The sequence below is a fragment of the Photinus pyralis genome, unplaced genomic scaffold, assembly GCF_008802855.1.
Source record: "Photinus pyralis isolate 1611_PpyrPB1 unplaced genomic scaffold, Ppyr1.3 Ppyr1.4_LG10, whole genome shotgun sequence".
Lineage (NCBI taxonomy): Eukaryota > Metazoa > Arthropoda > Insecta > Coleoptera > Lampyridae > Photinus > Photinus pyralis.
Window position 1 is genome coordinate 20,522,301 of NW_022170250.1, and position 16,862 is coordinate 20,539,162.

A 16,862-nucleotide genomic window follows, 5' to 3' on the forward strand; every position below is an offset into this window, starting at 1 on the left:
ACTAAATTTGAAATTTTTTCTTTAACCTTACATAAAACAAATTTTGGTGTAAGTTTACTCGAAAAGTTTTTACTGGCGTCCGACAGCACCATATTTTTCCGCCAAACCTTTTCACCTACTTTAAAAACATACTCGCGCTTCCTCAAATTATAGTGACGCAAGTTGCGTTCATAGCTAGTTTGTAATTTATCTTTAATATGTACATATATTTTTGATAAATTTTTGATGCGGGACACATAATCTTCCACATTTCCTTCTACCGGCATGGTACCGTTATAATAATTACCAGATATTGGTACGTAACGACCAAACACAAGGAATGACGGACTGTACTTTGTTACTTCATGCTTAGCCGAATTTATAGCGAATTGTATTTTTGCTAGCTCTTTATCCCAATGCTTGTGGTTCCCTTTAATGTAACTTCTAATTGCAGTTCCCACTGTGCGATTGGTTCGCTCAATAAAGTCACATTGTGGAGAATACTTTGGAGTAAACAAAATTTTTTGGACACTATATTTTTCTGCCATGTCGCGAAAAACTGATCCGGCAAATTGAGACCCGTTGTCACAAATAATGTATTTAGGAACTCCATAAATTAAAAACAAATTTTCCTCCATATGCATTACAATTTCGTTAGCTGTCGCTTTTCTAAGGGGGAACAACAACGTATATTTGGTGAACCAGTCGCCAACTACAAGCAAATATGAGAAACCCTTAGTGGACCTGGGTAAAGGGCCGATAATGTCTGCAGCTACGATCTCAAAAGGATATTCCGCTCTTTTAGGTGCACCCATCTTTCCCATTCGCCCTTTCGACGAAACTTTCTGAGACCCACAAATGTCACATTTCCTAATATAATTCAAAATATCGTACCTCATTTGTGGCCAGTAATACAACTCCGAAACACGACCAAGTGTCTTATAAAAACCAAAATGACCACTAGTTGGAGGACTATGACATTTATCAATTGTACCGACTCTCTGAGCTTTTGGAACCAAAAGTTTCCACTCTCTAATGTTTGATTTAAAAGGCAATTTTGAGGGAACGAACTTATAGACTAGATTTTCGATCACTTTCCACTGAGGATACTGTTCTGGGGATGCGGATATTTTATTTCTAAGGTTCAAGTACCAACAGTCTAAAGTTTCATTGACGATGTTGAGGTCATCATCTACGGTTGTACTAGTACTACCGCTTAAACAGTTGATTTCTGCAGGATCGCCTTCCTCAGGAATAGCTCGAGATAAGGCATCTGGGACTATATGGTCTTTACCCTTCCTATGAATTAAATTAACTGTATGTTGACGTAATCTCACCGCCCATCGCGCAAGTTTTCCAGATGGATTTTTCATGTTGTTAAGCCATAGAAGACTATAGTGGTCTGTGATCACATCGAAACTGACACCTTCAATGTAAGGCCGAAATTTATCTATACTAAACAACACTGCCAAGCATTCTTTCTCAGTTGTGGTGTAATTACGCTCCGCACTAGATAATGATCGACTTGCGTATGCTATAACACGTTCTTCTCCATTAACAATTTGGGTTAAAACACCGCCTAAACCGGTATCTGAAGCATCACACTGTATGGTAAATTTTTCTGAAAAGTCGGGCTGCGATAAAATTGGTGCTGAAGTTAGAGCCTCTTTGATTTGAATGAATGCACGTTCTGCTTGCTCAGACCATAAAATCTTTTCTTTCTTTTTGCGCCCCTTTAGAAGATCATTCAACGGAGAAACTAGCGAAGAAAAGTTTTCGATGAACCGCCTGTACCACCCACACATGCCAATAAATCGTTTTATTTCAGTTGTGGTACGAGGACGAGGATAATTAATCATTGCGGTGATTTTGTCAGGATCAGCTCGTAGAGAATTCTCTCCCACAATAAAACCAAGGTATTTCAAGGAAGATCTGAAGAACTTACATTTATTTAAATTCACCGTTAAGTGCGCATCTTTTAACCGACTGTAAACTAATTTTAACAACCTAACGTGTTCATCGAAGGTCTGGGATATGACAATGATGTCGTCAATGTATGGAAAAATAAAAGGTTCAAACTCAGGACCGAACATGCTATCAACCAATCTTTGTTGAACTTGAGCAGCATTGCGCAAACCAAATGGTAAAACTGTAAATTGAAAGAGTCCTCTTCCCGTAATCGCGAATGCCGTCTTTTCCTTCGAAGACTCCTCGAGAGGGATTTGCCAAAAACTTTTGCGTAGATCTATAGACGAAATGTACCTAGCATTTCGAAGACTACTAAGAATCCTATCGACGTTCTGAAGGGGGTAGCTATCGTGCTTTGTGACTTCATTGAGTCGACGACCATCAAAGCAAAAACGATACTGGCCATCCGACTTTTTCACCAACAAAACAGGGCTACAATAGGGGCTGTTGGAGGGTTCAATAACACCTAATCTTAACATATCGTCTAGTTCCTTATTCAAGATTTCCATCATATATGGAGAAAGTACATACTGCTTTTCCTTGAAGGGTTTGGAATCTCCGGTGTCTATAGAATAACGAATTTTGTTCGTCCTACCTAACACTACTTCATCCCCGATTTCATTAAATTCGTTAATTACCTTTTTTGCAACTCTGATTTGATCTGCATTTAAATTACTGAGTTCCTTTCCGTCACTAGCGAGGAAAGAAAACTTCGGTTTATCATCATATACCATCAAGATTTTATTTGAATCTTGAACTTCCCACTTGTTATTTTTAAAATCAATTTTTAACTGAAAATTTCGACAAAAGTCACTACCAAGTATGATTTCATGATGAAGTGATGGAACGACCAGTGCTTTAATAATATGAAATTGGTCATGCAAATAAAGGGGGAGGTCAACGGCGCCTGACACCCTACGTTTCGACCCATCTGCAGTTACAATAAATTTCATTTTATACGGAGGTGCAAACAGTTTGAGTGCTTTGATAAATCTTAAACCATCTCTACCTATAACAGTGGTAGTAGCTCCACTATCTAGGAGACATGCCACTTCCTGATCAAATATTTTAATTGGGATGTAAGGGCGATTGTCATGATGTTGCGTAACGAAAAAAGGAGCAATTTCCCCATAATTATTTCCCCTATCGGTATTATAAAAAGATTTCACCTTTTGTAGCCAATTGTTCCAATCACCTGGATTAAACATACTTTTAGAATTAACTGGAAACTTAAAGGCCATTTTGGATATACGCATGGAATCAGTTCGGCCAGGCAACCGATTCCAGCGACCTAGTTTTTTGGATTGTTACACTTGGGACAATTGGTTGACAAAAAGTCCCTTTCTCCGCAACGATAACAGAAGGTGCTCCGTTTGGCTTTACAAGAAGTGTAAGTATGATTTGGTAATCCGCAATTCCAACATACTATCTCTGAATTATGGAAGACCTTAGTTCTGTTCGTTTGAGCTGAAGAGGCGTTATTGCTGCACGAAACTGTTGACACCCGATTAGGTTTAAATTTAAAGTTAATTTTATTGGTAGCTGTCGGAAACTCTTTAGAATTGGGACCCTTATCGATACTTAATTGACTACTGTATAATAATTCGGGTTCTAAAAACGAAAAGCTATTGATTTTATCTTGGTTTTGACTCTTGTTTTTAAGATACGAGGCGTTTTCAATTTTTTCGCAACAATTAACCAACTGATCTAGATTATTAATTTCAGTTAATGCTAAGTGTGTGACATATTGAGGTAGCAAATTCTGTCTAATGTATTTGATCTTCGTTGCCTCCGCGGGAGATCTATCCAAACGACTAAACAGTGTCTCCATAACAGCAATAAAAATTGTGGTTGATTCTGCTTTGCCCTGCTTTCTAGCTTTTATGTCATTCCAAATTTCTTCCTCAAAATCTGGAGGTAAAAACTTTTGCTTTAATAATTTGACTAAATCATCCCACTCGGTAACTTTTGATTTGATTGTACGATACCACACAAAAGCTTTATCAACAAAAAGGTCACCGGCAGAAGCAACCAGATCTTTTTCTGATACTCCACGCGATTGGTGTAATGCCAAGACTTTTTCTAAAAAAGGATGCAATTGCCGCGGATCACCATTAAATTTCAAATTCCATTTATAAACCGGAATTACCTTATTACTAGTATGTATTACGGGTGGCACTGTAGGTTGGGCCATAATGGTGTTATTTAAGTTCACGATTTCAGGAAAGGTATTGGTTGCATTACCAACGGTCGCCTTATCGGATAAATCCGCTTCTAACGCAAGGCAAGTCGCATATGATTCATTTTTAAATTTTTGGATTTTTTCCAGTTGATCGTCATCATCATCTGGAATTAGAATGCGCGAAATCCTACCAGAAACATGATTGAGACGTGATATGCCGCGCTTAAATGCGGAATCAATCTCATTCCCCTCAAATTCAGTTACTAAATTAGAAATGGATTCTAGCGTTTTATTAATCGCATCCTGCTCACGACCAAAATCATAAAATGGATCAATATGAGTTAAGTGACGACCTCTTTCTTTAGCCAACAATTTGTTTAGAATTTTTCGCTTGTCGTCTACTGGACGATCTGTAACTACTCCTCTAATTCTTAATTCATATTTTATTTCATCAATTAACAAATGTGAGGGCTTAAAGTCCTCCATGCCTATTGTTGCACAATTTCTTTTTTTTTTTTTTGCGATTTCAACACTGAACAATAAATGGACACATTAACGAAACCTCAAAAAAAATTTTTACACGACGCATCAACAATCTCAAAAATATCAGCGGGTATTTTGCTAAATTGGTTATCTACAAACTTGGTTTACAGGAATTTCCAATAACATAAATTATTTAATACATATAAACCGCCACCTGCGTTCAAGGCCCCACGTTGGGCGCCATTTGTAACATTTTAATTTTTAGTTGAATTTTTAGTCCAAAAAAAAAAGGAATTGTTACGTGCGCCGGCAGCTATCGTCGGTCTTGGGCTTATCGGTTCCCTTGAACACTGGGGCGTCTGGGCGCCACTCAACCTTAATGATAATAACAAATTTACGGGGTTGAGACCGTAACACAAAAACCAGTTTATTTACATCAATTAGAGTAGTATAAAAATGTGAAATTTTTTAATACTAAGAAGAGTGTTAGTAGATTGGTGATACTATTTACTATTGTACAGAAAAAGAAAAAAAAGGGGCCAATTTAGCAAACGATACCGTCTAAAAAAATGGAACGAACTCGCCTTATTTTTGAGTCGCTATCTTATCTTCTGTGAAGTTGGAGTTGAACCATCCGCAATGTTGGCGTGAGATTCGGTGATTGGAAATTAGACAGTGTTGAAAAGAAACGCTGCTGTTTCTGTCGCAGTAAAAATCTGGATTCTCTAATTATTCTTGTGCAGGATATAGGCTCAATTCAATTTCTTATAGTACAAAAAAAAAACCCTGAAATAACGTATATTTGTAGTTGAATGCATTGTTAGTGAAAAAGAGGATCGCAACTCACCTCGATGAGGGTTTTTTCAAACACAAAAAAAATTACTACAAAATGTGGGCAGCTTGCGGCCAATAAAATCGGTATCAATCTGGTACGCCAAATACAATATTCGATCTCGTTCTCGTGGATCGCTCGCATTCCTTTTTCATTTCCACTTCTTATCGAAGTATATGCGCACAGTTTCATAAATTGATTTAACGTTATTTGTGGTAAGGGTACCATTGGTATAGGCAACCAAACTTACATAAAATTAATTATATTTAAAAATAAATACTACAACATCACGCTAAGAATATTGGTATCATTCAACCTGCATTATTTAGTGTTCGGAATACTTGGATACGTATACGTCAACAGTGCCGAACTTGATGCGCCCAAAATATTTATAAGGCTTATGTATAGTAATGTGTGACTGACTAAGTATGGTTCACTGACGAATCGGGATTGGACTAATTGTGGAATTAAATTATTATAACCGACATAAATTTATAATCGAATTTTACAAACTGGAAAGGCGGCTACTGCATTAAAAATTAAGAGCAATTCGTATCATATACCTATAGTAGGGGAGCTAACACGAAATCCACTGAACGAGAATGATCAAAATTTTAACCGATGCAGTTCCATTTTGCCCTATCAGAGTATGCTAAAATCGATCGTCTGCCACCTCAGGTCATACGACTTAAGGCGCTGCGGGTACTTTTTGTGGTACCAATTCTGAAAGGTTGTTTTTCGAGAAAATAAGTTATACACCAAATGAAAACGTTGATAATAGCTCTTAAAAAAATATTTAAAAAAATCGCGCACACTTGATAACTCCGTAAAAAAACAATTCTTAGTCGGTTTTTCACGAAATTTCTACGGATATAACAAGGTTACGGTTGGAAGAATGAAGCTGATTTTTTTTACAAACTGATGATAGGTACTACTAATGACTTAACGGTGTTTCGTTTTTAAATTTTTTCTCTAAGTACAAGATTATCTTATTATCTTAACATTATAAGATATCTTATAATTAGAGAAAAAATTTAAAAAAGAAACACTCTCGTAGTCATTGGCTGTACCTATCATTAGTCTGTAAAAAAATCTCCTACTACTACTGTTGCCATTATTATTAATCTTAAAAATTACGAATCAAATCTCTTTTAATAACGCTACCAGGTGTAACGCAACTCAAGCGAAGTAATGATGCATATTCTCTAATCATATGATCTTGTTCACATAGAAGATGGTACAAACTAATATGGCTTTTCTATGCTGTTTATGTCTGATTTCGGAGCATGTGTCTTTATAGTAGGCCTACTTGTTCCGAGTAAAGGATACTAGAGATCGTGAAAGCCATTAATGACGTTATGCTTTACCATAAGCAAGTATGCCAATTTTAATATAAGCTATTAGCACTTACACATTATTCGAATTCTTGTCGTATTCGCACAAACGTACGGATTTCAATGCTCCGAATTGCCCCTATATCAGGAAGCTGACAGGACAGTCTTTGCAATTGCAGTGAAGTTAGATTTATTTGTTGTCACAAAGAACCGTAAGGAATTTCCCCTTTCGAGTTGGGCCAATATACTTGACATACTGACATCAGAATTCCTGCTGGTGTAGATTTTATCTTGTAAAACACATAACCTAACTTTATAAAGCTATATTGTCTTTTAGACCGTAATTGGTCTCTACTTCTACAAGTGACGACGTGTTACATTTTCCAAAGGATAAAGAGAAGCCGTTCTACCTTGTAAGTCGCTAACGCTTTAAATAAATATTGCGTTGAGATCCCCGCGCGCTTTTCCTCTTTGATTATCCCTGATAAGAGTCTTTTCCACGTAATTATATATAAATGAGATACATCCAGAAAAATTCGACGCAATTTAAACGAATCTTCATGTGATTCCCGCAAGCGCAGGGCTGCGATGCTTTACTAGTCGTCTCGACGCCGCGCTACTGTAAGCGTGTTTATTAAATGCCCTAGTGAACGATTATCGTAATACCGTTAGTCGACATACTGTAACGCTGTTTTACAGATATTAGTTAAAAGTACAGAATTCGCGTGTTATTCCAATCCACTTGGAATTTCCGATCCAAAGCACCTTTGCGGTGTGGAATTAGTGTTATTAGTAAAATTTCCATAGCTTCTCGCGTTGACATGACAACTTCTATCTGAATTTGCCTTCCTCAAAAATAATTACGAAGCATAAAAAAAGCAAAACGTCCTTAGCTAAAGAGAACAGGTTGTTACATGCTTTCAATTTATATTCTCTGTTGAAATATCGGTATTGAAATTGTCCTTTTTAATTAAATCTGCAAATGCACGTTTCTTTTCCATACAACGCTACACGAATGGTCTTTGTAACATATTATTGCCTTTTTTTATTATCTCGGCTTGATGCGCCACACTTCAACATGCAATCTGCACGTTAGTGCATTTTGCTGATATGAATTACAGAAAAAAGTAATTTTACGAAACTTGTTTTTAGATTCGGCGGCTTATATAAATAACTCGTTTAGATATGTGACCCCCTGATAATAGAATCTCGACATGTGATCCTTGAAGGAAATAACTGCAAAGTGATCTGTGATGGCGCAACCCAATTTTAGGTTTCTGCATCAAGTGTAGTTGAAATCCTTCTCACAATGAAGATCAAGTTCGTACTTCTGATTGCTATGGTGATTTTGTACGTCGTTGGAGACGACCACTTCATCCACACAGGTGACTAGATTTTTCTTTATTGGTAACGTGTGTGACATTGTGCTACTGTTGAAGCCGGAATTAATCAGAAAGCTGCTGATTTGCTGTAGGTTGGCAGAACACGACCCGTCAGAATTATTTATCTCCCACTTGAAGATAATAATGATTGATTATCGTGTCTCTTTCTTGTGCCGCCTTAAGAAAGTTTTTGACAATTTTTCTTCTTTCTTAGGGCAATTTCGTGAACGAACACTATTTACACACCAATTAAGACAGATGCATTTATCTATACGTACATGTATAAAAGCTCTTTGGGATTTTACTTTTGACCCCACCTTATACTGACATTTTCCTTTAATGCTTATCCCCTAACTCCCTCGGTGAACGTATTTCCCGTAATCATTTCTGTAAATATAGAAATACATCAATTACCGCAAAATACCACCTGAAAGTTTCTAAACGTCAAAGTTTGCGTTTAAAGTTATTTACCTAAAGCTGTTAAACCCGGATAATCTGCAATAATTCAAAAATGCTTTGGAATAACTCAGAAACGGCTAATGTTCCTCTGTTGTTAATTAGTAAGTTTACGCAAATATGTTTGAGATAATGACTACACAAAACTGCTTTCAAACGGAATTTTTTTGTTTCTGAGTTGCAGTGAAAAGGAAAGAAATGTATTTTATGTGAATTGCGAAACGCAGCTCCAAAGCTACACCCTAATTAAAGATAGATACTTTTGTTTCTTCTAGCTCATCTCAAATTATTTGTTTTTTTCGGTAGGTGAACTGAGGTTCTGCGTGTAGTTAAATAAAAACCACCGCTGACTGGTGCCAAGCGGTAGTGTATAGATTCCACGGGGAGCGTTTTATGCAATTTCAAATTTAACACGTCCTTTTACACTTACCGGATATTAAGAAATTAGGACTTTTTCGATCGGCTCGACTATTAGCATCTACCTGCCGATACTACCAATAGAAATGCCTTGCTTTTTATTTGACGTTGATGGATAGCACAAAGTAGCGAAATTACCACAACGACGCTTGTTCCCTGTCATATTTAATCTTTTAGGCATTAGAAGTAAATTGAATGCGAAAGGCGCAAATAAATTGTATATTTCAAACTTTATAATCAAACTCTGAAATATTCAGTTTGAAAGGTCTGCTTTCAAAAACATAAATTCGTGAGCTAAATCAAGTTTATATACAACTAGAGTGTAAAATGTAACCATAATTACCATTCGTTGCTTGGTAATTGTCATTTAGAAATCTCGAGTTAACCGAGTAGTTTTTGTTGATGTATAGTAAAAGCATTATGTTATTGACAAGTACAATCAGGTACCTACAGGTGTTTTCACAAAACGGGTAATAGTAACTTTGGTATTTATTATAAATAATAGAAATTGCTTGAGAGCTCTCCACTTTATTTAATTTAAACATAAGCCAAAATTAAACATTTTATCCATAATGTTTTGTTGAATTTTGTACATTGAATGTAGTTCACATAAAGTTTACAAGATATACACTGCAAATGAAAATTCAGATTGTTTTTCAAAGGAATTTTGTTGCTAATTGGTCGCACAGAAAAAAATGTATATCCCTCTACCATATTGTTTAAACACTGATCTTATATAATGATCTTTAACTAGAAAGAGTGGATGTCGTTGGGGCTATTGGGGAGTAAGTTATCCTGTGGTAAAATTAGACGACAGCTCAAATACTGATGTAATCGGGACATTTGAAGGGATGCAGTCTCACATTAAAACAAAGAATAACTTACTCTCCTAGTCTTCATGAGCTTAGCTTAATAAAATGAAACTGATTGTAGAGATTGTTGTCTGTTTCTCATTTTTGAAAAATCGTTATTCCATACTGTGTAGTAAAATAATCACGTACGTCGATTATTCAATAATCGAATCGTCGACAATCTAGAACAAAATTGGGCCCAACTACATATTCCTACGACGTGATCGAATTGCCATCAGTATAGTTGCTTATCTTGTTGCGAATTTACCATTGCGACGAACTTCGGTAGTTCACACACCAACGGTGAGCTTTAGAATTTAAGGGAAAGTTAATAAATAATGAACTTTTATTAAGAAGAAAAAAAGAATCAATAAACTTGGGTGCCACCAAGGGATGCGGTAACCTTGCCCCTGGAATAGTGTGGTGATGCGGTCTGGGAAGCCTCCAGCAAACTTAATTAGACTAAACAACAGGAAAGCGAAATAATATCCCCCTTTCCCCTATAATTTATGAAACAGAAAGTAACAAAAAGCTTACCTTGCCATTAAACGGAGCCTTAAAAATTACTATGCCAAAAAGCGCGGCAAACTGTAAAAGCAAAAATTAAACGATATTAATGCAAAATAAATTGTTACGGCTCTTGAAGCCGACACAGCATGTTCGGTTAATACTGACCAAAAATGTAAACTTCTTTTAATTAATTATGCGGCCTGCTAACGGCCTAAAAAACTATGATTTGTCACAAAATTCAAATTAATTAAGGGCGTTTTTTTTGAGACCCCCTCACGACTTCATCAGAAGTGTACTGCAACACAGCACAATAATTTAGCTACTGTTAATGGCACTTACTTAATTAGCCGGCACCTCTATTACTACTTTTTTGTTTGATATTTTACAGTTAGTAAAGACTAAAGCAAAAAATCCAAAAGTTACTATTATAAAATATGAAGGAATCTGGTGATAAAATGTGAACTTATGGCGCTGATGGTGTTCGCTTTTTGGTCCTTAATATTATTGTCGTATTTTTGAAAGATGTGCCCTCATCTCATTCTCAAGGGTCTTTCTCTCTTCTTTGTTGAAGTGAGTACTTCTTATTGCTCGGTTTGCACTATGGGGATTTACGATAATTCAACCGGTTAAACCGAGTTGGTAGATTTTGCTATGGTTACAATTATTGCCACAATTGTTTCTATGGTGATTTCTACCAATCCGGTTAAAACGGTTGAATTATCGTAAATCCCCTCTATGTTTTGGATGGGAATAAAATCAACTTATGCGTAACGCCACAGAATATAGCGTACGAGTCTATATTCTGTGGTCGTCACGCGTAACGCATACCTCACAATTGTTTAAAACACATTTCTCTATTTAAAAGAAAATATAGCATTAAAACCGTCGACGTGTCTTCAAAATTGACTAATATACAGATTAAATCGTATAGATTCGGATTAAACATGCATTAAGATTATTGTTCATTATACGTATTAGTTTGTCGCTTACAAACGTTATTTTAGTTATTAAGGTATCAAGGGCGTTATGAACTAAATAACGCCCCAGGTCAACAGTGTAGAACCCGAGGGCCTTCGGCCCGAGGGTTATACGTTGACCGTGGGCGTTGTGTTCATAACGCCCGTGGTGCCTTCAACGTTTTATGTCATACTTGATGATTTTCCAAGAATTAGCGGTGCCAGATGATTAAAAGAGAAGATAATGAGAATCATCAAAATTAAGTTATCCATGGTCGTAACCGAGGTCGTAACTATGGAGATAGATATTATATTTGTCAAAGTCAAACATTCTAAAAACTGTCTGAAAAATGACAGACGAAGCGTCTCATTTACCGGCACACGTTCTTGCGCGAGCCGCAAAAGCGAATGAAGCCATAGTGCCACAAAAATCGAAATCCTCTTATGAAAAAGAGTACGCTATTTTTGCAAAATGGATGGTGAGTAATTCTGTGGAGACAATAAACGAAACCGTTATATTGGGTTACTTCCAAGAGTCGGTATGTTTAAGTAATTTTATTAGTCATGAAACGGAAAGGTGATTTACACTCAGAGTCATTTTCTCCCAATTCGCTTTGGACGAAATTTTCAATGCTATACGTATAAAGAGTTAATGGTAAAGAAGAAGATTAAGAGTTTCGAAAAATTTGTGCATCTACAAAGGGTATTTAAAACAAGTTCAGGAAAGCTATCGTCCAAAAAAATCAAAAATCCTTACTTGCGAACAGATAGTCGCCTTCCTTACAGAAGCACCTGATCCGCAGTATCTGATCTACAAAGAGGAAAGAAAATGTATGGGTCTGGGCCAAGCTGGTGCGGTGTTCCCTGGACAGTCCCAGAATTGTTCTTTTTTACTTCAAAATAACAGTAGGATAATGCGACATCAACACAGTTCGTTTTATTCAGTTGTTGAAAATAAAAAGTGTGTACAGATTCATTATTCCATATTTATAGGATTTACAGAAATAACGCCCTTGGGCGTTATAGAAATAACGCCCGTTGCTACGTATAATTGGGGTTGTCATGGTGGAGTGCATTATTTGTCATTTAATGTATCTTGATTTAGGATTATTATAACTGAATAATAATCAAGTATGACATAAAATATTTAATAGGCCGAAGCATGGCGCAATTGCAAGGCCGCCACTTTTCGATTATGATGACATGAAATTTTGTTTGCAAAACTGGAAAGGACATACCCCAAAACCCATTCAATGACGTGTCACTAGTCTTTCTAACTCTTATATATTTCTGACAAAAAAATTAAAGAGGAAATGTAAATTTCATTTTTTTAGGGTGGCTTCCAAACGAAACACGTTGGAACCTTTGGAAAAAGTGCTTGTTTCGATCCCCTCTACCACCCAATTTTTTTTCATCCTTATATGTGACACCCTGTATATTAAGATCTTATATATCAAGATTAGTGGAAACAACAGGTGCAACAGCGCACATCCACAGAATGAACAATTTCGCTATTCGTGCATGTTTTAAATTACTTTCGTAAGTATTCGAGTGAAAAGAATATAATTATGTATTAGGTACTTCATTGACCAACGTAATATACATAAAAAAGAAAATTTATCTTCAAAAATTGATATGAACTCAAAAAGCCAGATGAATTCGCACATAAAAACGTGTTTCATACAAATTACTGTGGAGAACGCTTTTCCAAATACAAAAACATAGCAAAAGCAATTCCCTGTACAAACTTATAAACCTCGCCCATATATATTCGTTAATTAGTAATTTTCACCCTGCCTTTTCTTTCTTTAGATCTGGGGAGCGTGGAGATTTATAAATATGCATATAAATCATCTTTATCACTTAATACACAATGTATTATTCATCGTAACAACGTTTTATTTGAACGGGTACTAATATTAATGGTGTGCTGAACAATACTATCTGCACCTGTGTGCATTTCATGCAAGGTGATTTGTCATCGCGTGGCCGAGATATAAATTATAGAGAGTTTTTTTGTCTAATTGGTTTACTGAAATTAGAGTATAATTATCGTCTTTCGCTGCTGATTACAAAGTCTTTATGAATCTACGTGCACTTGAATTCTTACCACTGCGCTATAAAATGAATGGCATTTCCATTTGGCTGTTGTTCGTTGAATCCATTTTACAATCGACTATGCGTTCAGTAAATAAGGTCGATGTTCATTAGGTATAATTTTCTGCGATAAGAAACGAACTGGGTTTGCGTAGCTTAAAACCACAACCACTTTAGAAAGTCCCCAAAAGAAAATCGTAGATAAGGGTATAGAGGTAATATCAAACGGATACGGAAATTAATTTAAAATAGTAGGGCCGTGTAGTAAATTGATTTGTCTTATTTGCGAGACTTAAATCTATATCAGCGTAAGCCTAACATTCGAATATTCAAATTGGATTCTTCGCTGAAACTGATGTAATTTAGTAGAGTTCGGCTTCAATAATGTTAAAGGCTATATTTAAATACCCATTGCGCTCAGGAGGGTTATTTACTTGAAATCACTGGAAACGGTCTAAATCATAAAACGTATTGAGGTATTAGCTTTATAGTTTACAGCCGGCTATTACCGTCATGACTCATGATGTTACTCACTAATGGAAAATTAATTTTAATTATCTAATCCACGAAAGCGTAAGATTAGTGCGCGTATCATCTGAAATTGTGTTGTATATGTTACAAGGTAATAAATGACCGGGAAATTGCTTCTTTTCAGAGAAGCGGTTATGTGAATACTATATCTATAAAATCGAGTTTATAGTCTGAAAATCATGACGCTTTTCTAACTTATTCGCAGCCCTCAAGTTTCGAGAAGTTTCTAACTAGTCCATCGGGCATGAGATGAATACGAATGCCGAAAAGCCTTTGACCAAATAATGATATACCCAATTCCGGTTTTCCAGGACCAGAATCCAATATTTTCCCGTGATTTTATTCTTGAACTGTTTTAGAGTTTTAGAATGTTCCATGGATTGTTAGGAGACGTTTGTTTAGATAGCGTCGAGAATTCCATTTACAGAAGTATACGGTTTCCGTTGATTAAAATATCTTTTATTCTAGTCACAGTTGAACTTTTATATTCTCAACTTAGTTATTGATACGCGCTGTTGCATTAAAAGTAAATGTGGCTTCTACCGCCTTTTTAAAGGGAAGCTTTGTTAGACTAACAATTTTTATTAGTTCTTATTATTAGAAATACCTAATATTGAGTTTCCCGTTCGCTATGCGAGAGATTTGCTTACGTTTGCTGGTTCTAAATTTTACGCTATTTATATTCCACATGTTACCTGACTGTTTCAAAGGATTATAGCAATATTTATATAACTTATTTATCGAATACCTACAGAAAGGGTATTAGAAAAAGCCCTTGGTGGCGATACTGTAATTAGATCACTAATTTTAGAAAAAGGAAGGGCTTCCTTTTAGCTTAGGTATCGGAAAGGAATATTTGTTGCTCCAATAACACCTAATGAACTCGTACTGATATCGACAAACGAAAAATGGGTGTTCCATTAGAAAAAAGTTCGTTTTTGTCGATAGTTCGAGTATGCGACTGGCAATTGTTGTTCTGTTTTCACAATTTTAATCAGCGTAAAAAAAGCCCCCCTAATAACCGACCTTGTATCTCTTATAATTACCAAGTTCGCAATAGTACATAGATACGATGTGTACTTATGTACCATTCGTATATGCGGTATTGTGACAGTCGGACGTGATACGGTTGCAAAATGGACAATGCGCAATTTGTTCCAAAGATCTACCCTTGGAAGGGAATTTTATAACTTGCAGTCCATGTGGTGGGTAAATTCTGTTGTATAAACTACGACATGCCGACGATTCATTTACTTGCAGTAATGTTGGGTCATCCTGTATGTGTCTAATTTCAATTAATTAATTTGAGTTGAATACAATCCCGATCATTTAGTATGAATTTGAAGTCATTGTTGATTTTATTTAGAATTATTTACTTAATGATGTCTAATTTTGTATAAATAATAGAATTTTGGTTTTATTTTATTCTTCATTTAGAAAAAAAAATGCACGTTTGGAAATTTGTTGTCGCTGCATAAGCTAATTAGTTTGAAGATAAGCACGTTTCGGCGGAAAGAAAACGCAGATATTTAATTTCGAAAACGCAAATTCAAGTAGAGGAGAGACGGATACTGGGAGAGGGAAGAATGTTTTATATAGCAGAGAAAGACATGCACCGTTGCTTTTTTTATGGTGGACGCTGAAATTTAGCCGCTTATGATTTTGATGTTTTGCGCACTTTTTTACTGTAATTTTTTCGGATATATCATTCTTTATTCTCTCTGCGTTTGCTAATGTTGCCTGTATCATATTCTTTAACTTTCCGCTTATTTCCAACTCCGTGAGTGCTTCGTACATTTCTTTTCTTTATCGTAGGCTTTTTTAAAGTCAATTTTAGCTTTTACGAAATCGATAAACGGTATATATCCACCTATCGGTAACTGATTTCTACATCAAACGCTTTATTCGAAATAATTTAGTTCAATGCACTGAAAAATTAAATTTTAATTTACAAGTTCTACATAAAACGTAAAACGTAATCAATGGTCAATTGAAACAAATATTTACAGAAATATATTGGTTTTACCTTTATTTATTTCAAATGCTGAAATTGCTTTTCAGTCCTCAATACTAGCTATAAGCCGAGGGTAAATCACTAATTGCGTCCCTAGTTACAATACGAGTCTGTAATAGGTAACTATGTCATATTATATTGAGCATCGTGTGAATTACCGAAACCGAAATCGGTAGTGGTTCTAAGTGAATGGTCTTGTAATAAAAGTAAGGATTTAATTCACGTTAACTTATTAATATGCAAATTTTGAGAGCTTCTCTTGAACAACCCAATACAGGCAAAACAACACTCACCCCGAATTTAATAAACAACATTTCGCTGTACTTGAAAAATATGGAAGGCACAGGCCTAAACTCATTTCGTGTTCAAAGTTAGGTATGCGTAAACCTCTTTCTATTATGTGTATGTTATTGTGTACAATTTCTAAGCTCTAATTTTTCTGTTTTTAGTGAGGCAACTTTGTCGAAACTATTAGTAACGTTTCATTGCAAAAATTTTCTTCCTTTCAACAAGCAGTAGTTATTAACTTTATTAGCCAACGTCTGTTAAATTTTAAAGAAATTTGGGGTGCCTATAGGGTGATATGGGGAAGCGAAAACGTCCTATTTTGGTTTTGCTTCATAACCATCTTCATGGTTGTTGAATGTTGATAGTGTCAAAAGTTTAAAATAGCCATAACGGCTTGACAAAATTTGTTTTAGTTTTTTTCGCATACATTGGCCAAAATGGCTTAAAAAACTCTACAAAAAAGTTCATTACAATTTTTTGAGAGTTCCTTTGTTTTTGAGAAGTTGAATTACAAAAAAGATGTGTCTTGATGAGATCTAAAAAAAAGGCTTCTATACTTTTTTAGTCGGCTTCAAAATAAAG

General features: G+C 35.7%; 1 protein-coding gene and 1 long non-coding RNA gene across 6 annotated transcripts in view; one reads left to right on the forward strand and one right to left on the reverse strand.

Moving 5' to 3' along the window:
- Nucleotides 1-4,955: 4,955 nt before the first annotated feature.
- LOC116161377 lies at nt 4,956-5,724 on the reverse strand. The gene is made up of 2 exons (XR_004143396.1): nt 5,460-5,724; nt 4,956-5,398 (listed from the first exon to the last, which is right to left on the reverse strand). It is a non-coding gene; the product is annotated as an uncharacterized LOC116161377 (long non-coding RNA).
- Nucleotides 5,725-7,396: 1,672 nt separating this feature from the next.
- LOC116161903 (hemicentin-2-like) overlaps nt 7,397-16,862 on the forward strand; it is an 83,825-nt gene continuing 74,359 nt past the window's right edge. For 3 of the 5 annotated variants that reach the window (XM_031475393.1, XM_031475396.1, XM_031475397.1), the window contains exons 1-2: nt 7,397-7,684; nt 7,931-8,163. In XM_031475393.1, coding sequence (XP_031331253.1) covers nt 8,088-8,163 — 76 coding nt within the window. In that variant the 5' untranslated portion in view covers nt 7,397-7,684; nt 7,931-8,087. Of the gene's footprint in view, nt 7,685-7,715; nt 8,164-16,862 lie in introns of those variants that run through there. The other 2 variants (XM_031475395.1, XM_031475394.1) reach the window with 2 other exon arrangements.